The sequence below is a fragment of the Rhinopithecus bieti genome, unplaced genomic scaffold (assembly GCF_001698545.2).
Source record: "Rhinopithecus bieti isolate Rb0 unplaced genomic scaffold, ASM169854v2 scaffold_32008, whole genome shotgun sequence".
Taxonomy (NCBI): Eukaryota; Metazoa; Chordata; class Mammalia; order Primates; family Cercopithecidae; genus Rhinopithecus; species Rhinopithecus bieti.
The window spans coordinates 2,469,993-2,495,159 of NW_016814433.1; the positions used below are offsets into that span (position 1 = coordinate 2,469,993).

Consider the following 25,167-nt stretch of genomic DNA (forward strand, 5'->3'; position numbering starts at 1 on the left):
GCTCTCAATACTGTCATGCTGAGGACTAAAAGTTTCCATATGAATTTTTGGAGGAGACATGCAAACCATAGCATTCTGTCCCTGGGTCCCCAAAGCTCATGTGCTTCTCACATACAAATACATTCATTCCATTCCCGTAATCCCAAAGTCTTCACTCATTGCAGCATCAAAGACTCACCTGTGAGCTAGTTATCTATTTCCAAGTTATGAAACAAGTTATCTACTTCCAAGATATAATGGTGGGAACAGGCATAGCGTACACATTCCCATTCCAAAAGAGAAATTGGCAAGAAGAAACGAGTGAAACAGGCCCCAAGAAAGTCTGAAACCCAGCAGGGCCAACATTACACCTTTTCTATTTTTTTTTGAGACAGAGTCTAGCTCTGTCACCCAGGGTGGAGTGCAGTGGTACAATCTCGGCTCACTGCAAGTTCCGCCTCCTGGGTTCAAGCGATTCTCCTGCCTCAGCCTCCCAAGTAGCTGGGATTACAGGTGCCCACCACCACACCCAGCTAATTTTTGTATTTTCAGTAGTGATGGGGTTTCACTGTGTTGGCCAGGCTGGTCTCGAACTCCTGACCTTGTGATCTACCCTCCTCGGCCTCCCAAAGTGCTGGGATTACAAGTGTGAGCCACCACGCCTGACCAACATTACATCTTAAAGGTAGAGAATAATCTTTTTTGACTACATGTGGAGCCTCCTGAACACAGGGTGGGAGTTGGCTCCCCAAGGCTTCAGGCAACCCAGCCCCTATAGTTTTGGTGGGTGGGTTGGAGTCTGGTGCCTGAAGTTTCCTGGGAGCGGGGTGGGGCACCGCCTGCTGCCTGTGACTCCAAAGTTCTGGGGGCCTGGCGGTGGTCCTGCTTCCACAGCTGTACTAGGCATTGCCCTCCTGGGGACTCTATGCATTGGCCTTGTTCCTATGGCTCCACCAAGGACTACCCCAGGGGGACTCTGCAGTGGCCTCGCTTCCACAATTCCAATAGGCATTGTCCTGGCAGGCACTCTCTGAGGCAACTTCAACATCACATTTCTGCTGGGCATCGCCCTGGTGGGGGCTCTCTGCGGTGGCTCTGCCCCTGTGACAAGTCTCTGCCCGGGCCCCTAGGCTTTCAACAACATCCTTTGAAATCCGTGTGGAGGCTGCCAAGCCTTCACAGGTCTTACTTGCTGCAAGACTGCAGAATTAGCACCATAAGGATGCAGTAAAGGTCTATGATTTGCACCTTCTGGAGCTTCAACACAAGCAACACACACACGCACACACAAACACACAAAAAAAGCAACACCTGGGGCTACCTAAGCTACTACCAGGCTGGGGGGGGCGCTACAGAGTGCTACATTGGGGTGTGGGGTGCAGAGTCCTGAGGTTGCCCTGGGCAGTGAGCCCATGGAGAACACCCAGGTTTCCCCTGAAACCCTGTGTCCTCCAAGGCCTCTGGGCCTGTGACGGGAGGGGCAGCCTCAAAGACCTCTGAAATGACTGCAGGGACTGTCTTCCCTTTTCTTGAGGAAGAGCACCTGGCTCCCTTTTAGCCACGTTAATCTTTTTAGCAAGCAGTGGCTTGGCCACACCCTTGGATGCATCTCCTGAAAACGCTCTTTCATTCTCTACCCCATGGCCAGGCTGAGAATTTTCCAAATCTTTCCACTCTGTTTCTTTTCTCTGTGAGATCATCACAAGCAGTTAGAAGAAACCACACAGCAGCCTCAGCATTTTGCTGCTTAGAAATTTCTTCTGGCTGCCAGATACCCTAGTTCATCACTCTCAAGTTCAGCCTTCCACAAAGCCCTCGGGCATGGACACAGTTCAGCCAAGCTCTTTGCCAGTTCATAACAAGGATGGCCTTTACTCCAGTTTTCAACACCTCGCTCCTCCGTTCCATCTGAAAGCTCACCAGAATGGCTTTTGCTTCCATATTTCTTTCTTTTTTTTTTTTTTTTTAGATAAAGTCTCGCTCTTTCACCCAGGCTGGAGTGCAGTGGCACTATCTCAGCTCACTGCAACCTCCAACTCCCTGGTTCAAGCAATTCTCCTGCCTCACCCTCCCGAGTAGCTGGGGTTACAGGTGCGTGCTACCACGCCCAGCTAATTTTTGTATTTTTAGTAGAGACGGGTTTCACCATGTTGGCCAGGATGGTCTCAATCTCCTGACCTCGTGATCCGCCCGCCTCAGCCTTCCAAAGTGCTGGGATTACAGGCGTGAGCCACCACGCCCAGCTGCTTCCATATTTCTATCAACATTCTAGTCATAAACACTTAACCAATCTCTAAAGAATTCCAAGCTTTTCATAGTCTTCTTGTCTTCTAAGCTCTCACCAGAATCTAGGCTTTTTCTAGCCTACTCCTCCAAATGCTTCCAGCCTCTGTCCATCACCCACTTCCAAAGCCACTTCATCATTTTCAGGTATTCATTATCAGCAATACCCCACTTCTTGGTACCAGTTTTCTGTCTCATCCAGTTCATTTTCTGTTGCTTACAACAGATTATCTGAAACTGGGTAATTTATAAAGAAAATGAATTTATTTCTTACAGTATGGAGGCTGAGAAATCCAAGGTCCAGGGGCCTCACCCTCTAGTAAGGGTTTTCTTGCTGATATGGGCTCTCTGTGGTACAGGGTGTCACATGGCAAAGAGGGCTGGGCATGCTAATGTTCTAGGTCAGATCTCTCTGAAGAAGCCAGCAATTCCTCTCCCATGATAACCCATCAATCTATTAACCTATTAGTCCTTTATGATGGGGTTAATCTGTTAACCTATTAATCCATTATGGTGGACTAATTCATGGGGATTCATTAATCCATTAATCCCATCCAATCCCCTTTTAAAGGTTCCACCTCTCAGTACTGCCATGTTGAGGATTAAGTTTCAATATGAGTTTTGGAGGTAAAACCATCGCAGTGGTTGTGTTTCTCAATCTTTTAAACCCATGACCTGGATTCGAATTTTTTTTTTTTTTAATCAAAAAACAAAACTAGGCCGGGCGTGGTGGCTCACACCTGTAATCCCAGCACTTTGGGAGGCCAAAGCAGGCAGATCACCTGAGGTCAGTTCGAGAACAGCCTGACCAAAATGATGAAACCCTGTCTGTACTAAAAATACAAAAAATTTAGCCGGGCATAGTGGCAAACACCTGTAGTCCCAGCTATTAGGGAGGCTGAGGCAGGAGAATCACTTGAACCCAAGAGGTGGAGGGTGCAGTGAGTTGAGATCATACCATTGCCACCACAGCCTGGCAAAAGAGCAAGAACTCCATCTCAGATACAAAAAAAAAAAAAAAAAAAAAAGAAAAAAAACTAAACTAACCTTTCCTGTCGCTGGGCGCGGGTGGCTCAGCCTTAATCCCAGACTTTGGCGAGTGCCGAGACGGCGCGATCATGAGGGTCTGGAGATCAGACATCCTGGCTAAACACAGTGAACCCTGGTCTCTACTAAAAACTACAAAAACTAGGCCCGGCGCGATGGCGGAGCGGCCTTAGTCCCAGCTACTCGGAGGTCTGAGCAGAGATTGGCCATGTGAACCGGGAGGGCGGAGCTGTAGTGAGACGGAATCCGGCCTGCCACTCCAGCTGGGCAGAGCAAGATTCCGTCTCAAAATAAATAAATAAATAAATAAAAGACTGGAACTGTGATCTGATTCTAAAGACTGAGTTCTTAATCACTATGGAATACAGCCACACCAATTTCTGCATCTTTGGCATATTCCCCACCAGCTGACATTTTGACTCTTAGAAAGTATATGTGTGTATTATTGATGATTACTTTTGTTTCCCACATATAAAATTATTTAAGGCTCAATATGTTTTTTAAGACTACACAGCCTCCCTCCCTGCCTCCACTTCTTGTTTGCTGCTTTCCCTAGTAATCTGGGAGTGAACCTTGAGTCCACAGTTTCCAGGTCAGGGTCCTGGGAAGTATGGCTTATAATGAAGGAACAGGAAATCCAAGCCGTTGGTGTTATGGAGACTGGGAAGGACTGGGGCCTGAGGACTAGTTGGGTAAGAGGGGGCTGACTGCTCCAGTGGCCGGGGTCATAGTTTCTCTCTTTAGTCTACCCCACCATCAGATCAAAAAAGGTGGTTAGGAAGTGGTTGTTACTAGAGGGCAGAGGAAAAGGTTCCAGCCCCAGTGAGGAAGAGGCAGGTGGTGTTGGTGGGGCCCGGCCCTGTGTGAGCTTACAGCCGCCCTTCCTCTCCTCAGTTATTTTTGGTCTCTGTGACCTGTCGGTTTCCTGTTAGTGGGAACAGAAGTGACAGGAACGAGTTCCCACTATAGAAATGAACGCCGGGAGTCCAACTCATTCCCCTTCTCTCTTCCCTTAGCCTTTGAACTTCTCAGGGATCCAGGCCTCTAGGTCTGCGTGTTAGTGGCTTCAGGCGCTGCGCCAGACACTTCCTTTGAGTCTTATCTCCTAACCCCTCCCCTATCCCCAATAGGGCCTTGCAATTCCTGGACCCCTCATTAAAGCAAGACAGTCCTTTCCTCTGCAGAACCAGTTTACCCACCACTAACCCTTCCGTGTGGTTCTGGGTGCTGAAATGGGGATGAGTTGGCCGCCGGGTGAACAGGAGACGGAAGCACCCCGGAAGCTTCCTGGCAGTCCCCGCGTCACGTGGGGCCCTACCTAGTCGGCCTCCTAAGGCCCCTCCTTACGCATGCGCCCATTCACTGCCCGGTCCCCATCAGTGCCTGAATCCCGCCCTGCCCTTCTGGTTCCGCCCCTGCCCGGGAGCCCCGCATCCTCATTGGCGAGCTCTGGACGTGGATGTTGGCCAGGGTGGCCCGGCGCGGACACCCCAGTGATAAAAGGGACCATCCACAAGGAAACTAGCGTGCTCCAGGGGTGTGGCTCAAATCGCAGTTCCGCCCTCTGGCTCCCAGCCCAACACCGAACAGGGATCGATCTGGCCCCGGCTTGAACTAGCTCAGCTCCGAGCTCGCGGAACCACGCCTCCAGGAGACTCTGGCTCCGCCAGCGCGGGCCTGGTCTTCAGTCCTATATCGCCCCCGCTTGGGAAAAGGTGCAGGGGCCTCTCGCCGCCTCGTCGGGACTGTCCTCTCTACCTGCCTCTCCAACCCCTCTCGGCCCCGAGCCACCCGGCAGCAGGGGTGGGTGTGCAGAGGTGCGGCGTCCAGAACCCGACTCCTGCAGAGGCTCTGTTACGGCTTAGATGGCGCGCAGGACCGAGCCCCCCGACGGGGGCTGGGGATGGGTGGTGGTGCTGTCAGCGTTCTTCCAGTCGGCGCTGGTATTCGGGGTGCTCCGCTCCTTTGGGGTCTTCTTCGTGGAGTTTGTGGCGGCGTTTGGGGAACAGGCAGCGCGCGTCTCCTGGATCGCCTCCATAGGAATCGCGGTGCAGCAGTTTGGGAGTGAGTGCGGCGCCTGGATCTGGCGGACTGCGACCCTCGGAAGGGAGAGGGAATGCGGCAACTGGGAAGGAGAAGGGCGAGGGGCGGGAGATGCTAGGCGGGGAGACGCCTGAGATCTTCTCGCAGCGCCCCTTCCACTTCCTCAGGCCCGGTAGGCAGTGCCCTGAGCACGAAGTTCGGGCCCAGGCCCGTAGTGATGACCGGAGGCATCTTGGCTGCGCTGGGGATGCTGCTCGCCTCTTTCGCTACTTCGTTGACCCACCTATACCTGAGTATTGGGTTACTGTCAGGTGAGAGCTTGCACAAGGGCAGGAGAGTCAACTGCTTAGATCGTTGCATGTTCACCTCCTTTCTGCTGCTTCCAAAGGGTTCGGGGAGAAGCTGAGGGAAAGTTTAGCTAGCACCTGTACCCAGAAGGGAATTCTTAATAGGAATGACTAAACCGACAAACATGATGAGGAATTAGGAAATTCAAGGATGATGAAACCTGGCCTGGCGCCGTGGCTCACGCCTGTAATCCCAACACTTTGGGAGGCCGAGGCGGGTGGATCACGAGGTCAGGAGATCGAGACCATCCTGGCCAACATGGTGACACCCCGTCTCTACAAAAAAAAAAAAATACAAAAAATAGCCGGGCGTGGTGACAGGCGCCTGTAGTCCCAGCTACTCGGGAGGCTGAGGCAGGAAAATGTCGTGAACCCGGGAGGCGGAGCTTGCAGTGAGCTGAGATCGCACCACTGCACTCCAGCCTGGGCAACAGAGCGAAACTCCATCAAAAAAAAAAAGAGAGAGAAAGAAAAGAAAGAAAAGAAAAGAAAGAAAGAAAGAAAGAAAGGAAGGAAGGAAGGAAGGAAGGAAAGAAAGAAGCTAGGCACTGTGACTGTGAAATCGATATCATTATTCTATTTACAGCTGAGGAAAAGCTCTAAAACTTATGCAACTTGGCAAATGAAGGTCACACAACCAGAAATGGTAGAGCCCAGGTCTAACTCCAAAGTTCTGTGCTAGTTACCTTACAAACTTTGTCTCTAATCTTCCACAATCCCAAAAAGTGTATTATTACATTTTGCAGTTGAGAAGGTTGAGGCTGGGAGTGTTAAAACACACAAGCTAGAAAGTATCCAAGCCAAGATTGTATCCCAGGTCTGTTGGACTCCACAGCAAGTGCTACATTCTGCTGCTGGGCAATGCGGGGATTACTGGGTGCCTTGAGCTCCCTAAGAGTTCCTAACCCCACGTCTTCTTTTTTGACAGGCTCTGGCTGGGCTTTGACCTTCGCTCCGACCCTGGCCTGCCTGTCCTGTTATTTCTCTCGCCGTCGATCCCTGGCCACCGCGCTCGCACTGACAGGCGTGGGCCTCTCCTCCTTCGCATTTGCCCCCCTTTTCCAGTGGCTCCTCAGCCACTATGCCTGGAGAGGGTCCCTACTGCTGGTGTCTGCCCTCTCCCTCCACCTGGTGGCCTGTGGGGCTCTCCTCCGCCCACCCTCCCTGGCTGAGGACCCTGCTGTGGGTGGTCCCAGGGCCCAACTCACCTCCCTCCTCCATCATGGCCCCTTCCTCCGTTACACTGTTGCCCTCACCCTGATCAACACTGGCTACTTCATTCCCTACCTCCACCTGGTGGCCCATCTCCAGGACCTGAATTGGGATCCACTACCTGCTGCCTTCCTACTCTCAGTTGCTGCTATTTCTGACCTCGTGGGGCGTGTGGTCTCTGGATGGCTGGGAGATGCAGTCCCAGGGCCTGTGACACGACTCCTGATGCTCTGGACCACCTTGACTGGGGTGTCACTAGCCCTGTTCCCTGTAGCTCGGGCTCCCACAGCCCTGGTGGCTCTGGCTGTGGCCTACGGCTTCACATCAGGGGCTCTGGCCCCACTGGCCTTCTCTGTACTGCCTGAACTAGTAGGAACTAAAAGGATTTACTGTGGCCTGGGACTATTGCAGATGATAGAGAGCATCGGGGGACTGCTGGGGCCTCCTCTGTCAGGTAAGTGGAATGGGGTTCCCAGGGGGTGAGGGCTGCCATGTTGCACAACTAGGGGAGGGTACTATTCTCACTCCAGTGTATGTGAATATTGCCCTCTGGTGTAGTACAGTACACAGCCTGTGTGGCCAACCATAGCATCCCTGAAATGAGTCCATGGGGCAAAGAACTTGGGGCTGGGAAAGTCTGAGCGGAAAGGCAGAGAAGCTAAGTGGAACCCTTGGCAGGGCACCTACAGCTCGGGTTTTCAGAGGACCTGGCAGAACCTGGCCGGACACAGACGTAGCATTCCAGTGTCCACCCTTTCCTTTGGCCCACTGAGCCCCAAACCAGGTATCTGAGGCACCTGGTCAAAGTTCTGCTGGCTCAGGTTGCCAGAAGTTTCAGACCTTTATCTCCTCTCATCCATTAACTGAAGCTTTAGAAAGGCTACAGTTGCCAGGCCGGGCGCGGTGGCTCAAGCCTGTAATCCCAGCACTTTGGGAGGCCGAGACGGGCGGATCACGAGGTCAGGAGATCGAGACCATCCTGGCTAACACGGTGAAACCCCGTCTGTACTAAAAAATACAAAAAAACTAGCCGGGCGAGGTGGCGGGCGCCTGTAGTCCCAGCTTCTCGGGAGGCTGAGGCAGGAGAATGGCATAAACCCGGGAGGCGGAGCTTGCAGTGAGCTGAGATCCGGCCACTGCACTCCAGCCTAGGCGACAGAGGGAGACTCAGTCTCAAAAAAAAAAAAGAAAAGAAAGGCTACAGTTGCCAGAAAGAAAGGCACAAGTATGCCTGACTCAGTCTGGATCTCCAGATCCCTGCAGGCTGGTTTGGAGGTCCTTTCTGAAGGTGGGGAGGTGGTTGAAATTAACTTTTGAGGCCCTTTTGGGAAACCAGAGTTCTCAAGTTTATCCAGCTATTCCATGGGAGTTCCAACTCCTCTGAGATGATAAGTCTTCCCTCCACCCAAAAATGTATCTGAGACATCAGCCCCAGCAAATAGATCACTCATGTGTATTCTTTTTCTCTCTTGGACCTAGGCTACCTCCGGGATGTAACAGGCAACTACACGGCTTCTTTTGTGGTGGCTGGGGCCTTCCTTCTTTCAGGGAGTGGAATTCTCCTCACCCTGCCCGACTTCTTCTCCTGCTTCTCAACTACTACCTCCAGGCCCCAGGACCTTGTAACAGAAGCACTGGATATTAAAGTTCCCCTACCGAAGGAGGGGCTGGAAGAGGACTGAACTTCACAGAGTCAGGCCCGGAAAGCCAGAGCTTGACAGCTCCAGGTCTTCTCTTGCCACGTCTTGGTCTCCACAGAACCACAGTGCCTTAAGATTCTCGATCTGCCTCCCCCTAGAGCAGGCCTGGGGCTCCTGCAATGTGTGTGCCAACCCTTTGTATTTTTGTATTTTGTTGAGGACTCTTATTTATCCTCCTTTACTGTCCTAACGTTTTCTTTTTTTTTCTTTTTCCCGAGATGGAGTCTTGCTCTGTTGCCCAGGCTGGAGTGCAGTGACGTGATCTCGGCTCACTGCAACCTCCGCATCCCGGGTTCAAGTAATTCTCCTGTCTCAGCCTCCCAAGTAGCTGGGATTACAGGCGGGAACCACCGCTCCTCGCTATTTGCTTTTTTTTTTTTTTTTTTTTTGTATTTTTGGTAGAGACAGTTTCACCATGTTGACCAGGATGGTCTCGAACTCCTGACCTTGTGATCCACCCTCCTCAGCCTTCCAAAGTGCTGGGATTACAGGCATGAGCCACCACACCCAGCCTCTCCTAACCTTTTCTAAAGGACCCAGGAGTTTTGAAGGATCCGGGAGTTCCTGGTTCACTGAGTGTGAATCAACTGTGAAAATCAAAGGGCAAGAGACTTATCATGTTTTATATACCATCTCTAGTGTTGCCTCCCAAGTTTCTTCTCTGAAGACACATGTTTGGGAAACATGACTGTCCCTTTGAGATAAAATCAAGTAGGAAAAATAGATAATAATCACAACCTCAGAATGAGCTGGGGCCCGTATGCTTGGGTTGGCCGAACAGTGTCATGCCTGGAAGTGGAGGAGGATGTCCAGGAGCTCTGATGACCTAAGGCATTTTAACCCTGGACTCTGCTCTCCAGGCCGCCACCACATACCTCCCTCTTCCCCATTATCCCTGTGGCATAGAAAAGAAATTGAGGGCCGGGCACAGTGGCTCACACCTGTAATCTCAACATTTTGGGAGGCCGAGGCAGGTGGATCATGAGGTCGGGAGTTTGAGACCATCCTGGCCAACATGGTGAAACCCCGTCTTTACTAAATACAAAAATTAGCCGGGCGTGGTGGCATGTGCCTATAATCGCAGCTACTGGGGAGGCTGAGGCAGGATAACTGCTTGAACCCGGGAGGCGGAGGTTGCTGTGAACCAAAATTGCGCCACTGCACTCTAACCTGGGCGACAGAGCAAGACTGTCTCAAAAAAAAAAAAAAAAAAAAAAGAAAGAAAGAAAGAGAGAAAAGAAATTGAGAGAATGCTGAGGACACGGGTTATAGATGTGTGGATAGCTTTGGTAGAACTGAAGTCTGAGCCTAGGATTCCTGTATTTCCCTCAGGCTCATAGAAGGAGATTGAAATGCAGGGAAGAGTTAGTCTGGGAGGTCTGGGGACTAGGGTAAGGGACATGAAGATGGGGCAGATAGCACCCACGAGCAACCCACCTCCAACCCCAGCAACACACTGAAACTGGCTGCCAGACAACTTTGCAAAGATTCCCTGTTACGGCCAGGACTTGGGCGAAGAGAAATGGGTTGCCTGGACAGACAGTCCCCTTCTTCATACCCAGGGCCTTTTGGGATCCTGTTCCTTTGAACCGGCCTTTCTGGCTGTCTTAAGGAGAATATTTTCAGGGTCCTAGATTGGTGAACAGTTGGAGGTTTCAGGAAAACCCAATAAAAATTCTTTATTGGGGGAGGGGCTCAAACAAGAAAATAATCAACAAGTGGTGTCCAGAGTGGAGCGAGGGCCTCCTGGGGACAGCAAGACTGCCTGGGGAGCGGGAAGCAGCTCCCCCCTCTCTGGGGGAGGCGTGGCTGGAGGGGAGGCTGGACCACAGGAGGGCAGCGCCTTGGGCAACCCTATGTAGATGAAGCTGCCGGAGAGGATCAAAGAGCCAGACACGAGGAAAGAGGTGGTGAAGTCTCCTGTCTCATCCCTCAGGAAGCCTGAGGAGATGGGTAAGGGAATTTAGAAGCCCCTAACCCCAGGGGCAGAGGATAGTTGTAGGCAGATCTGCGAGCTCAGGTCCTTACCTGACAGGGGAGGGCCCAGGAGCCCTCCGAGGCTCATCAGCATCATCACCAGTCCCGTGGCCTGCACCACGCCTCCGATGCCCACCAGCCCAGGGAGCACACCGAAAACCAGCGGGGCGTAACTCCCCGCGCTCAGCCCATAGGCCACAGCCGCGGCCAGCAGGGGACCCCCCCAGCTCTCTTCGCCCCCCACCACGGGCACCAGTCCCACCACCCACAGCCCCAGCCCAGTCAGAGCCCCGAATACGGCCAGCAGCCGCGGGAGAGGCACCCAGCCTTGGTCTGCCAGCCACCCGCAGACCAGCCGGGCGCCCGCATCGCCCACGGCAGCCACGGCCACCACCAGCGCTGCCCCGTATCCCCCCAGGCCCCGGTCTAAAGCGTGGGGGGCCAAGTGCACGTAAGGAACGAAGTACCCGCCCCCAACCAGGGCTGTGCCTAGAGCAAAGATAGAGAAGGCCCGGCGTGTGAAGAGACCCAGGCCGAGGGCAGCTAAGGGACTAAGCGGTGGGGCTGGGGGGTCGCCAGGAAGGGCCAGGGGTAGCAGCAGGGCGCCACAGGGGGTGAGGTGGAGGGTGATCGCGCCGAGGAGGAGCAGAGCGCCCCGCCAGCCGAAAGTATCCAGGAGAAGCTGCAAGGCTGGCGCCAGGAGCAGCGAGGAGGCCCCGTTGCCGGTGAGCGCCAGCCCCACCGCCAAGACTCGACGGCGGGAGAAGTAACGCGAGAGGGTGCCTAGGGCAGGGGCGAACACCAGGGCCCAACCAGAGCCTGCGAATGAATGGGAAGGGATGGGGGCCGGCACTGGGGACGCCCGCCCCAGCATTCCCAGTCCTGCTCTCCGCACCAGGCCCTCGCCTCGTTCGCTACCCCAGGTCCCACAAGCTCCTGTCCCCACCTTCACCCTGAATGACCCGGGCATCCCACTTCCCTCACCAGCGAGGAGGCCCAGGCCGAGGTAGAGGTGCAGCAGAGTGCGGGCGAAAGCCGAGAAGACGAAGCCCAGCGAGGCGAGGACGCCCCCAACCATCACCACCGGGCGGGCTCCCCAGCGCGTGCTCAGGGCGCTGCCCACGGGGCCTGGAAGGGGGCGGAGTCAACAAAAGACACGCCCCCGGGCCCAAACTCTCTCCAACACCTCTCATTGGCTGTTTACCTCCCTCGAACTAATGATTCCTCTCCTTGACCTTAAGATGCACTCTTTTCTAGAGCCGGTCGCCCTTTCTCAGGTTGTCGGGTAATCAGGTGGGTCTCCCATCCCTCCGCTCACGGCCCCTCCTCCCGGTTCCCGGCTCTCGCCTCAGAGCCCGCCTCACTGGCTGCCTGCTGCACCGCCAGGGCCAGGGCGCTGATCCACGCAGTGTCCTGGGCGCTTCGGTCAAAGTGCTCGGCAAGGTCAGGGAAGGCAAGGCCCAGCGAGCGCAGCAGCCCGTAGGACAGTCCGTTCACCGCGAAGGCTGCGGCCGCCACCACCCAGCCCCAGCCCCCGTCCGGGGGTCCGGCGGGCTGGGGGGTCATCGCCGTCTGCGGGGGTAGGCAAACACCTGTGAGAGAAGCCTCCACGCCTGTGCTTCCGCTGGGGAGCTGGCATCCCTGAGATCCAGCCTCTGACTGCTCCCCCGGGGTGGGCCCGTCACCCCGAGCGCGATGGCGCGGAGCAGAGGGAGCCGGAGCCAGGCCTAGGGCTGGAACTCCCGGGTCCGCGTGAGGTACCGGGACAGGGACAGCCAGATCCCCCAGGCCCGGGGCTCCCCGTCCCACGTACACTCCTTCCCCCTTACCCGACCTCTCCGGGCTGTGCGGGGAGGGGAAGGGCGAGGAAGGGCTGGGCCCGGCTTTCTCTCCGCTTCCCAGGCGGGCGGGGGCCCCGAAGGGGAGCGAGAGCAGCGATGGAGCCCAACTTCGACGAGCTCTCTCGGTAAACAGAGATCACCACAGGGGCCCGAGCCACCTGGGACGCCGGGGGTACGGAGGGCGGGGGCGAGCTGAAACAACCAATCCGCCAAGCCGCGGGTGAGGCCAGACACCAGTCCCACGGGGATTGAATTATGTACACACACAACCCCCAGCCCCGGGGAGGGAGCGGAGAGGAATGAATGCCAAGAGGCCCTGCCCTGCTCACACCCATTCACCTGCCGCCTGCTGCGCGAAGGGGAGACACATGGATTGCAAACCCCAGCGACCCCGGGGTCCACAGCCAACGCGTGGAAATAGGAATGGTCCCAAAAGCCCGAGGGGATGAGTAGTTTTGTTTTCAGGAAACGTTGCTGAGGACCAGGTAAATCTCGGATATCAGATCACAGACTTCCACTGAGTGCCAGAGCTGTGCTTAGAATAACAGACCCCCAGGCTGGGCGCGGCGCATGCCTATAATACCAGCACTTTGGAAGGCCGATGTGTGTGGATCACCTGAGGTCAGGAGTTCGAGACCAGCCTGGCCAACATGGCGAAACACCATCTCTACTAAAAATATAAAGAAATTAGCCAGGCATGGTGGCACGAGCCTGTATTCCTAGCTACTCCGGAGGCTGAGGCAGGGGAATCTCTTGAACCCAGGAGGCAGAAGTTGCAGTGAGCCAAGATCATGCCACTGCACTCCAGCCTGGGCGACAGAGCGAGACTCTGTCTCAAAAATAAATAAATAAATAGATAGATAGATAGATAATAAAATAACAGGCCCCCAAGGATAGAGGGATGAAACAGGACTCTCTCAAAGTGAAGACCTGCGATGTGCCAGGCACTGTTTACACATGCTATCATTTCATCTTATAATAACCCTATGAAGAAGTTGTTGCTCTCTTTTATTCATTTATTTTTTTTCAGATGGAGTCTCACTCTGTAGCCCAGGCTGGAGTGCAGTGGCGAGATCTTGGCTCACCGCAACCTCTGCCTCCTGGGTTCAAGCAATTATCCTGCCTCAGCCTCCTGAGCAGCTGGGATTACAGGTGCATGCCACCACTCCCGGCTAATTTTTGTATTTTTTAGTAGAGATGGGGTTTCGCCATGGCCAGACTGGTCTGGAACTCATGACCTCAGGTGATCCACCCACCTCGGCCTCCCAAAGTGCTGGGATTACAGGAGTCAGCCACCGCGCCTGGCCAGTGTCGTGCCTCTTTTATAGATGCAGTAACTGAAGCTCACAGGGAAAAAATGGTGTGAATATTTGAATTTAGGTCTGTCCAACTGTGGGACCTACAGGGAGAACAATCAATCCCGGAACTGAAACAAAATCTGGCACAGTTAAGAGAACTATCCTGGATACAACTTGATGCAAACTGCCCTGGAAAGGGCGGAACCATTGCAGGGACAGAAAACGCAGGATTCTAAAATAAGGGGTCACTGGGAATAGAAAGGATTCTTGAGATCAGAATCTCTAAACACGTAGGTTAGAATTTTATTTTTTACGTATGTATGTATGTATGTATTTATTTATTTATTTACAGAGACAGGGTGTTGTCCAGGCTGAAGCGTAGTGGTACCATTATGGCTTACTGCAGCCTCAACCTCCCAGGCTCAAGTGATCCTCCACTTCAGCCTCCTGAGTAGCTGGGACTACAGGCTCCACACCACCATGCTTGGCTAAATTTGTTCATTTTTTGTAGAGAGGGGGTCACAGTATGTTGCACAGGCTGGTCTCAAGCTCCTGGACTTAAGCAATCCTTCCACCTCGGTCTCCCAAAGTGCTGGGATTACAGTCTACCATGCCTGGCCAGGTTAGAATTTTGAAAGCAAAGTAAGAAATCAGGTCATGGAACCCAGGTATTGATTTTTTGAAACACTTTATAGAAAATGTCCTTTTTGACAGGTCTTTACCTCAGCTGTTTGAATTCCCAGGTGTGTTCTTTGGTTTAATTATTAAACATAGGATAGAACATTCAGCAGCCTAAGTTGGGATCATGAATCCACTGAGCCACATGATGGCAGTGTTTCCTAACTGTTGGGAAAGAATCTGCATGTAAAGACAAGAAAAACAGCTTCTTAAGGAGCGAAACTGTAAACATGAAAAACACAGCATGACCTTTAACAGCTCTCCACTGCCTAAAGAGGGAAAAAATTACATTTCTGTACTTTGTACAGGCCTTTTACAATAATCAAAGGTAGACCTAGGTTACCGTTCCAAACCATCTCTCCTCCCTCCCTTTTGCAGCCTCCCATCAGCCACTATCTTCTCTGTTCTGTGGACATGCCTAGCTTTTCCTCACTCCTCAATTTTTGCATATGTCATGCTCTCTGCTTGAAACATCCTGTTCGTGAAGGTCTAAGGTGACAGACACACCTTAGGAAAGTGGCCCCACCGGTTTCCCCAGCCCGGAGTGCTGTTGTGAAAGCAGGTCCTCAGCCACCGGGGAGGGCAGGGATCCTGCTTCCTGAGAAGGCTGCTGAAGACTCTGCTCCAAGCTAAACGAATCACTGTCTCCCCATGGTGAGGCAGAAATGCAGGGCACTCAGAGCGAAGACCCGGCCCTCTGCTTCTGGGAGTTGTGCTAAGTGATGCTGAGCACCTTCACAGGATGCTTACGAAGCCAGAAGGGTATCCTAGAGCCTGGGACTGGGGCTGTGGAAGGGCACATTCCTCTTCTACCTCAGGCTCCCTATATTCTTAGCAAAACTTGTCATCTTTTGCTGACGGAATAAAATAGCACAGAGATTAGGAGAATAGACTCCCAAGTTAGATTTCCTGGGGTTGAATTCCAGCTCTACTGTAGGGTCCAGTCCTACGGGGCTTAGGGGATGTTCTCCCCGTGTGCGGAGATGAGACTATAATAAATAAAGACACAAGACAAAGAGATAGAAGAAAAGACAGCTGGGCCCTGGGGACCATCAAGAGGCGGAGACCGGTAGTGGCCCCGACCGGCTGGGCGTGCTGATATTTATTGCATACAAGATAAGGGGGCAGGGTAAGGGGCGTGGATCTTCTAAGTGATTGACAAGGTGAAGCAAGTCACATGATCACAGGACAGGGGTCCCTTCCCTTTTAGGTAGCCGAAGTAGAGAGAGAGAAGGCAACCTACGTCAGCGTTTTCTTCTATGCACTGATAAGAAAGATCAAAGACTTTAAGACTTCTACTATTTCTACCTCTATCTACTACGAACTTCAAAGAGGAACCAGGAGTACGGGAGGAACATGAAAGTGGACAAGGAGCCTGACCATTGAAGCACAGCACCACAGGGAAGAGTTTAGGCCTCCAGATGACTGCGGGCAGGCCTGGATAATATCCAGCCTTCCACAAGAAGCTGGTGGAGCAGAGTGTTCCCTGACTCCTGCAAGGAAAGGAGACTCCCTTTCACGGTCTGCTAAGTAATGGGTGTCTTCCCAGGCACTGGTGTCTCTGCTTGACCAAGGAGCCCTCAAGCAGCCCTTATGCTGGCATGACAGAAGTCTCACCTCTTGCCTTCTAGGTCACTTCTCACAATGTCCCTTCAGCACCTGACCCCTATACCTGCCGGTTATTCCTAGGTTATATTAGTAATGCAACAAAGAGTAATATTAAAAGCTAATGATTAATAATGTTTATAATAATGATTGATAATTGTCCATGATCATCTCTATATCTAATTTGTATTATGACTGTCTTTATTCTATTTTCTTTATTATACTGAAACAGTTTGTGCCTCCAGTCTCTTGCCTCAGCACCTAGGTAATCTTTCGCCCACATTCTACCACTTAGTAACTATATGATTATGAGCAAGTGTGACTCAACCTCTCTGTGCCTCAGTTTCCTCATCTCTACAATAGGGATAACAGTAGCTACCTGATGGGTTGTTATAAGAATTAAATGAGTCACTGTGAATACATATATAAGTAAAGAACGTAGAATGGTGCCCAAATATGACATGTGTTAGAGCTCATTGCTGCTCTTTTTTTTTTTTCGAGACGGAGTCTTGCTCTGTCACCCAAGCTGGAGTGCAGTGGCTTGATTTCTGCTCACTGCAAGCTCTGCCTCTCGGGTTCATGCCATTCTCCTGCCTCAGTCTCCCAAGTAGCTGGGACTACAGGTGCCCACCACCACACTCAGCTAATTTTTTGTATTTTTTTAGTAGAGACAGGGTTTCACCGTGTTAGCCAGGATGGTCTCAATCTCCTGACCTGGTGATCTGCCCGCCTCAGCCTTCCAAAGTGCTGGGATTACAGGCATGAGCCACTGCCCCCCCCCTCTTTTTTTTTTTTTTTTTTTTTTTTTAGACAGAGTCTCGCTCTGTTGCCCAGGCTGGAGTGCAGTGGCATAATCTAGGCTCACTGCAACCTCTGCCTCCCAGGTTCAAGTGATTCTCCAGCCTCAGCCTCTCAAGTAGCTGAGATTACAGGTGCCCACCACCACATTCAGCTAACTTTTGTGTATTTTTAGTAGAGACGGGGCTTCACCATGTTTGCCAGGCTGGTTTTGATCTCCTGACCTTAAGTAATCCACCCACCTTGGCCTCCCAAAGTGCTGGGATTACAGGTGTGAGCCACTGCACCCGGCCTCCATTGCCACTATTACTGTGAGTTGAGGAACCTGGCTGGTCCCAACAGCACGGCAGCTCTTCCCCACCTGGCTACTTCTGCTAATGCCTCAAGATCAAGGCACCACATTGCCCTGGTAAGTTCTCAGCAGAGCCACATGGGTTATAAAATGTGAATGGCTATAAAGAGATTCAGTGGAAATTTCTGCTTTTCTTCTTTCTTTTTTCCTTTCTTTTCCCTTAGTATTTTCCAAAGTTTGTGCGAAAATGCTGGTCTCCCTGTCTTAACTCTAAAAACAAAAGAGAAGGCCGGGTGCAGTGGCTCACACCCATAATCCCAACACTTTGGGAGGCCCAGGCAAAGGGATTACCTGAGGTAAGGAGTTTGAAACCAGCCTGGCCAACCAACATGGTGAAACTCTGTCTATACTAAAAACATAAAAATTAGCCGGATGTGGTGGCGCACGCCTATAATCCCAGCTACTTGGGAGGCTGAGGCAGGAGAATCACTTGAACCCAGGAGGGGAGGTTGCAGTGAGCCGAGATCGTGCCACTGCACTCCAGCCTGGGCAACAAGAGCAAGAATCCATCTCAAAAAAATAAAATAAGGCCAGGTGCGATGTCTCACACCTGTAATCCCAGTACTTTGGGAGGCCAAGGCAGGTGGATTACCTGAGGTCAGGAGTTCAAGACCAGCCTGACCAACATGGAGAAACCCCTTCTCTACTAAAAATCCAAAATTAGCCAGGCGTGGTACGCATGCCTGTAATCCCAGCTACTCGGGAGGCTGAGGCAGGAGAATCGCTTGAACCCGGGAGGCAGAGGTTGCCGTGAGCCGAGATTGCGCCATTGCACTCCAGCCTGGGCAACAAGAGTGAAACTCCGTCTCAAAAATAAAAAATAAAAATAATAAAATTAATAAATAAGAATAATAAATAAATAAAAACAAAAGAGAAGAAAGTCAAAATAAGTTTTAGTCATTCAGTCCTTCATACAAAATATTTATAGACAGCTACCATGTGCCAGGTGCCATGCTTAGCGTTTGGGATACAAATGCGAATAAGATACAGTCTCTCCCCTCCCAGTCCCACAATCAAATCGGAGGATCATCGCATGAAGAAAAGAATTCTCAGCACGAGGACAGGGACACATACACTGTAGTGTGGTGCATGGGAAAAACTGACTCATTCCTCTTAGGAAAGCTGGGAGGCTTCACGGAAGAGAAGCCCCTTGTGCTGGGTCTTGAAGGATGAGTAGGAGTTTGCCAGATGGATCTGTGGGCAGGGGCATTCCAGGCAAAGGGAGCAGCTTGTGGAAAATTACAAAGGCATGAACCAGCTCGGCACCTTGTTTATTGTTTGGGGAGCTATAAATAGCCGCTGTGTGGAGAACCGAGCATGTGTAGGAGGATAATGTAGGATTACGCTGCTGGGCAGTGGGTCCCGTCTGAAAGGCCTTGAAGTCCAGGCTAAGGAAGTCAGATATTCCTCCAGAGGCTGATACGACTCCAAAATGTCCACTGAAGTAGCACTCACTAATAATGGAAACTGAATACAGAGGAGAGACGAGTCATGCCACAATCAGAGGGGCAAGGAGAGTTTGCCTTTTGCATGTGGGAAATTTCTTGGAAATATCTTGTTTTATGTTAAAAATTCATGCAGAATTTTCATTCTACTTTTCTTTCTTTTAAGACAGAGTCTCACTCTGTCGCCGAGTACAGTGGCGCGATCTCGGCTCACTACAACCTCCACCTCCCGGGTTCACGCCATTCTCCTCCCTCAGTCTCCCAAGTAGCTGGGACTACAGGCGCCCACAACCACGCCCGGCTAATTTTTGGTATTTTTAGTAGAGACAGGGTTTCACCGTGTTAGCCAGGATGGTCTCGATCTCCTGACCTCATGATCTGCCCGCCTCGGCCTCCTAAAGTGCTGGGATTACAGGCGTGAGCCACCGCGCCGGGCCTATTTTTTTTTTTTTTTTTTTTTGACAGTGGATAAATTTTATTGAGCCACTTAGTTTACAACATGAGGTAAAAGGAAAAAGTTCTCCTTGACCAGTATTTGACACAGCTGTAGGAAAGTATTTTAGACTTCAGGGATTCCTAAGGGATTCCATCTCTCAAAAGCTGTGATCAAGTAAACAAATTTTATTAACTCCTTGAATTTTCCAGTTGACTCTTCCTTTACAATAGTAACAAGTTCTATTATGTAAGTTTCTTCAAGGCCAAGTTTTATCATAGTTGCTAATATCCTTAGAGCTGAACTATTTCAATCAATGTCCACTAATTCCACTTCAAAAATGAGTTTTGCATTTGGTGGAATTTTGGCATCAGGCTGCCCTTTCTTTCCATAAGCCCATTCTAGTTCAATCTCCAGTTGAGCCTTTTCTCCTTTACTCATAGTCAAGAGGGCTTCACCCCATCCTCTGACAACTTTGCCTACTCAGACCTTAAAACTTAAAGGCTTGGCATTTTTCTTCTTCTTTGCACTTGTTTGAATATTAGTATCAAAAACAGTCCCATCTTGTAGTGTTCCTGTATACCAGCAATGAACAACATCTCCCCTTTTGGGAAAGTTGGTTTTATCTCCCTTTTTCAGAACAGATTTAGTATATTTTGGTGGACCCTTATCCAGAGTCTCTTCAGACTTGGTTTCTTTGGGTTTTTCTTCATTAAGCTTCACATTTTTTACTTGCTCACTTTACTTATACTTTCAGTACCCTTGAAACGCTTAGTTTCAAAAAGATGGTTATAGGCTGTAACCAAGTGGTCCTTGTTAGCTGTCTCGGCCACATGTTTAATGTTTCCTAACAATTTATGTTCTGCAAGAAACGAATCTGAACCGTGTTCCTGAAGAAACTTGATAATGTCCTTCTTGTGCAGCTGCTCACTGTGCACCACGCCCGGCTAATTTTTGTATTTTTAGTAGAGATAGGGTTTCACCATGTTGGCCAGGCTGGTCTCAATCTCCTGACCTCAGGTGGTCCTCCCACCTCAGCCTCCCAAAGTGCTGGGATTACAGGCATGAGCCACCGCACCCGGCCTAAATGTGTCTTACCTGGCATATTCTATTAAAAGTCTAGGCCAGGCGCAGCGGCTCACGCCTATAATCCCAGCACTTTGGGAGGACGAGGCGGGTGGATCATGAGGTCAGGAGATTGAGACCATCCTGGCTAACACGGTGAAACTCCGTCTCTACTAAAAATACAAAAAAAGTTAGCCGGGCGTGGTGGTGGGTGCCTGCAGTCCGAGCTGCTGGGGAGGCTGAGCCAGGAGAACAGCGTGAACCTGGGAGGCAGAGCTTGCAGTGAGCCGAGATCACACCACTGCACTCCAGCCTGGGCGACAGAGTGAGACTCCGTCTCAAAAAAAAAAAAAAAAAAAAAACCAGTCTGGGACTTTGGCCAACATCTATATCAAAGTTGTGAGTTGTAAGCCATGGGCACTAACTCTGACTTACTTACAGAAAGAAATGATTTATCACAGGATACTGCATAGTTCACAAAATCACCAAGAAACCTACAGAGCCAAGATTGGCAGGAGCACAGACGGCCACAAGCCTAAATGGGTTGCTAAAGCCACTGTTGTCACCACAGGACACTAGATGTCGCTGCTGGCAGCCGTCTGTGACCACTGGGCCTGGAAACCTCTGCTGTGCCTCAGAAATTTTCTCTGCTTCTGCATCCTCAAATCCAAATCCAGTGATCCTGACCACCAGAACCTAGGCCACATGCTCTCATCCTAGCTGGAAAGGGTGGCAGGAAGAGTGAGAACCTGGTGCTCTCAGTGTCTATAGGCAGATGGATTCTGCCTCCCTTCAAAAATAATAAGGTGGGCCCAGGCACAGTGGCTCACACCTGTAATCCCAGCACTTTGGGAGGCCAAGGCAGGTGGATCACCTGAGGTCAGGAGTTTGAGACCAGCCTGGCCAACATGGCAAAACCCCGTCTCTACTAAAAATATAAAAATTATCCGGATGTGGTGGCATGCACCTGTAATCCCAGCTACTTGGGAAGACTGAGGTGGGAGAATCGCTTGAACCAGGGAGGCCGAGGTTGCAATGAGCTAAGATGGTACCACTGCACTCCAGCCTGGATGACAGAGTGAGACTCCATCTCAAAAAAAAAAAATTAATAATAAGGTGGAAAATTTCTGAAAGGGAAGGCTTCAGATGCAAGAGGGCCAAAAATATCCTAAAACTGTGTAAGCCCGGCCAGGCGCAGTGGCTCACACCTGTAATTCTAGCACTTTGGGAGGCCAAAGCAGGCAGATCACAAGGTCAGGAGATCGAGACCATCCTGGCTAACACAGTGAAACCCTGTCTCTACTAAAAATGCAAAAAATTAGCCAGACATGGTGGCGGGCGCCTGTAGTCCCAGCTACTTGGGAGGCTGAGGCAGGAGAATGGCGTGAACCCAGGAGGTGGAGCTTGCAGTGAGCCGAGATCGTGCCACTGCACTCCAGCCTGGGCGACTGAGTGAGACTCCGTCTCAAAAAAAAAAAAAAAGAAAAGAAAAGAAAAGAAAAAGAAAAAACTGTGTAAGCCCAACTAGAATGGATTATTAGAACAGGAATGGGATTCCAATTAGACCTGGTGACTTTTTTTTTCTGAGATGGAGTCTCGTCTGTTGCCCAGGCTGGAGTACAGTGGCGCCATCTCGGCTCACTGCAACCTCCACCTCCCAGGTTCAAGCAATTCTCCTCCCTCAGCCTCCAGAGTAGCTGGAATTACAGATGCCAGCCACCACGCCCGGCTAATTTTTGTATTTTTAGTAGACACGGGGTTTCACCATATTGGCCAGGCTGGTCTTGAACTCCTCACCTCGTGATCCGCCCACCTCGGCCTCCCAAAGTGCTGGGATTACAGGCGTGAGCCACCGCGCCAGGCCAGACCTGGTAAGTTATTAAAAGCACAGTTCCTGAGTTCCAACTCCCACCATTTCCAGGCATCTATAAAAAGGGGGCAATGCTTCAAAGGATGGTTGGTGAGATTTCAGTGAATTAAAGCTTGGAAAGGACCCAGCACCACTCCAGGCACAGGGCAGGCATCCTACAAATGTAGGTTCCCATCCATTTCATTTTATCCCATTTTTTGGCCACAGGTAGCCACCCCTTCATCTCTACGCCAGCCAATTCTACTCTAAGTCACTGTGCCCCTGTCTGGATTTGTGAGGGGCAGTCAGACCAGAAGAGGCCACAGGGTGATATTTGTCATCTCCCTGCTGCTATACCAACTTCTCAGCTACCTGAGGTTTTTGGGCCCCTTTGTCTGCCTTCCCAGCCCCAACCTGAGACCTGGGCATCTGACCTGAAGGACGCAGGCTCTTAGTGGACATGATAACAACGCCCACATCAGCCCTTAGGGCTGCAGCAGCCCTGCCTGGCCAGAGTCGCTACTTCCCCAGGGAATGTCAACCAGGACCAGAAGCCAAGGCGGGAGGGGACAGGAAGTCAGATAACAGGTTTTCTGCAGGGATGTAAATTACACATCTTGGAGGATCTCACATATGCAAGGCAGAGTTTTGGGGGCCAAGAAAGCAAATGGTGCCTGTTTTCTTGGCCCAAGGCAGAAATGCCTTTGTGAACACTGGGAGGAGTTGCGTGGGGTCTAAGCCCTGAGAAAGTCCCAAAGCCATAGGAGGACCCAGACACCGAAGAGGCTGCGACTGGCTGCAGTGGATGCCACACAAACCTCTTCCTGTCCTTGCACAGGGTGGATCTTGTCCCTCCCAGTGTGCTCCTTTCTGTACCTCTTGCTGGCCATGAATCTCCTTTGCCCCTGTCCACGTCTCCATGCCATTTCCTCTGCAGAGCCTTCTCCTGCCTCTCCTCTACTGTCCAAACATTTTAAATGCTGGGCAGCCTCTCTTCCTTAGGGTTTCTTCCCTCTATCCCATTCAAAGAGCTGTACCCAGCTTTATCTACCTCCATCTCAAGCTTTCATCCTATCCTTCTCTCCTCTGTTCACAGTCAGGAGTCCCTTGCAATGAGACCGATTCTGGTTTAAAATGCATTTGTGCGGGAGGGTGTCAGGGTCTCACCTGGAGGGAAGTCACACCTGCACAGGCCTACAGAGAGGTGAGACGGGGCCTCAGGCATCTCATCAACTGGGTGCATAGAAAGAGCACCGTTATATTTTATTTATTTTTTTGAGATGGAGTCTCCTTCTGTCACTCGGGCTGGAGTGCAGTGGCGCAATCTTCATTCACTGCAACCTCCGCCTCCCGGGTTCAAGAGATTCTCCTGCCTGAGCCTCCCGAGTAGCTGGGATTACAGGCACATGCCGCCATGCCTGGCTAATTTTTTGTATTTTAGTAGAGACGGGGTTTCCCCGTGTTGCCCAAGCTGGTCGTGAACTCCTGAGCTCAGGTGATCCACCTGCCTTGGCCTCCCAAAGTGCTGGGATTACAGGCGTGAGCCACTGTGCCCAGCGAGCACCCTGATTTATGGGTCATCAGCTTCCCCTTCCCTGGGCCCAGGGATCTGGGAGATAGGAAGTTGATGCCACAGCCCCAGTAGTTGATGTTTCAGGACAGTGGCCAGTGAGTGCTGAACACAGTGAGTAGCAGGGTGGGCTGAGACCTGAGCTCCACGACTCATAAAGCCCCGCTGTTCTTGCATGGCGTGTGGTTTCTGGGTTTATTTCCCTGTTGTTCTTGAGGGGAGATATTTATTCCCTGAGTACGTAGGTTGCAGGGCTCAGGGCTGAAAGCATTCCCCGTCCTTACAGAAATGCTAGGGATATGAAAAAGTGTACAGGAGTCTCGAACTCCTGACCTCAGGTGATCCACCCTCCTTGACCTCCCAAGGTGCTGGGATTACAGGCATGAACCACCGCGCCCTGCCCAAGAGTGTTGACTAAACCATCTAGAACTACCTGTTGGTGCCTGAAGGGACTTGGGGAGGTTGTAAAACCAAAGATTATTCTGAAGGGGACTCTTCTTGGGACTCTGTTGAGATTTTTCTGTTTATTACTAGTGATATGATTTGTTCTGATTTTTACCACCAATTCCTCCCTCCCCCACTAAACATATACCGCCCAAGGAGCAAGAAGAAACACCTACACTGTGTGTGAAGAACCTGGCATTCTACCATATCTGGCACAGGCCTCGGTGTAGCAGCAACGAATGAATGTGTCTCTCTCTTCCCCAGCCTCGATGACTACAGCTCCATTCTAACTGGTCTTCCTGCACAGTGTGGATCCCACAGTGTTGACAGAACCAGCTTCTAGGTTCAGCAAGGAAACGGGGCTGATTCTCAGGCAGGAGGAGGCAGAGTACGTATGACTCAATCCCTCTTTGCCTTTAATGAGAGTGACGGAGAAGATTTTCCCTTTAAGAAGGGGGATATCCTGAGAATCTATAAAAGCCTGAAGAGCAGTCATGCAACACAGAGGACAGCAAAGGCAAGAAACGGGTGATTCCAGTTCCTTACGTCGAGAAGTAGAGACCTGCCTCTGCCTCAGTATTGGCTCTGATTGGATGTTGTGAACTGGTAAAGATCTCTGGGTTAATGTGAGTGGTCAGAGGGCAGGAGAGTATAATGGCAAATGAAGTCACTTCCTATTCACTCACGTCCCACTGATAGAGCAACAGAACCCACTGAGGATGGTAGCTCAACAAACAGTTTTGTTGATGTATGGGAACAATGGCTTTATGGTTTTTGCAACTGCCATCTACACAGTTTTTCTACAGACGTCCAAGCCAGTCTCGCCTCATTCTGTTCCTTGTGAGCTTCCGGAACAGAATTACTCCATTCCTAGTCTCAGTTCATCATGGTCAATGTATAAAACTGGAGAGCTGGTCGGGTACGGTGGCTCACGCCTGTAATCCCAGCACTTTGGGAGGCTGAGGCGGGTGGATCATGAGGTCAGGAGATCAAGACCATTCTGACTAACACGGTGAAACCCCGTCTCTATTAAAAATACAAAAGATTAGCTGGGCATGGTGGCGGGCGCCTGTAGTCCCAGCTACTTGGGAGACTGAGGCAGGAGAACGGTGTGAACACGGGAGGCGGAGCTTGCAGTGAACTGAGATCACGCCACTGCACTCCAGCCTGGGCGACACAGTGAGACTCCGTCTCAAAAAAA

General features: G+C 51.4%; 2 protein-coding genes and 1 pseudogene across 2 annotated transcripts; 1 reads left to right on the forward strand and 2 right to left on the reverse strand.

The window, feature by feature from the left end:
• Positions 1-4,624: 4,624 nt before the first annotated feature.
• Positions 4,625-8,752, forward strand: SLC16A13 (solute carrier family 16 member 13). Its single transcript, XM_017850619.1, has 4 exons — positions 4,625-5,373; positions 5,520-5,663; positions 6,628-7,365; positions 8,391-8,752. Exons 1-4 carry the CDS (start codon positions 5,175-5,177, stop codon positions 8,591-8,593), a joined length of 1,284 nt encoding a protein of 427 aa, XP_017706108.1. The 5' UTR covers positions 4,625-5,174; the 3' UTR covers positions 8,594-8,752.
• A 1,521-nt stretch (positions 8,753-10,273) lies between these two features.
• Positions 10,274-12,399, reverse strand: SLC16A11 (solute carrier family 16 member 11). Its single transcript, XM_017850396.1, is given in 5 exon segments — positions 10,274-10,552; positions 10,640-11,407; positions 11,573-11,716; positions 11,953-12,166; positions 12,168-12,399. Coding segments are annotated over 5 exon segments (1,416 nt in total). The 5' UTR covers positions 12,228-12,399; the 3' UTR covers positions 10,274-10,322.
• Positions 12,400-19,347: 6,948 nt separating this feature from the next.
• LOC108514283 (peptidyl-prolyl cis-trans isomerase FKBP3-like) overlaps positions 19,348-25,167 on the reverse strand; it is a 14,231-nt pseudogene continuing 8,411 nt past the window's right edge.

Bases quoted from the DNA above. Each gene is read 5' to 3' on its own strand.
- SLC16A13 (XM_017850619.1), top strand. From the start codon at position 5,175: ATGGCGCGCAGGACCGAGCCCCCCGACGGGGGCTGGGGATGGGTGGTG. The intron at 5,374-5,519 runs GTGAGTGCGGCG...CCACTTCCTCAG, and splicing joins CGCGGTGCAGCAGTTTGGGA to GCCCGGTAGGCAGTGCCCTG. The intron at 5,664-6,627 runs GTGAGAGCTTGC...CTTTTTTGACAG, and splicing joins GAGTATTGGGTTACTGTCAG to GCTCTGGCTGGGCTTTGACC.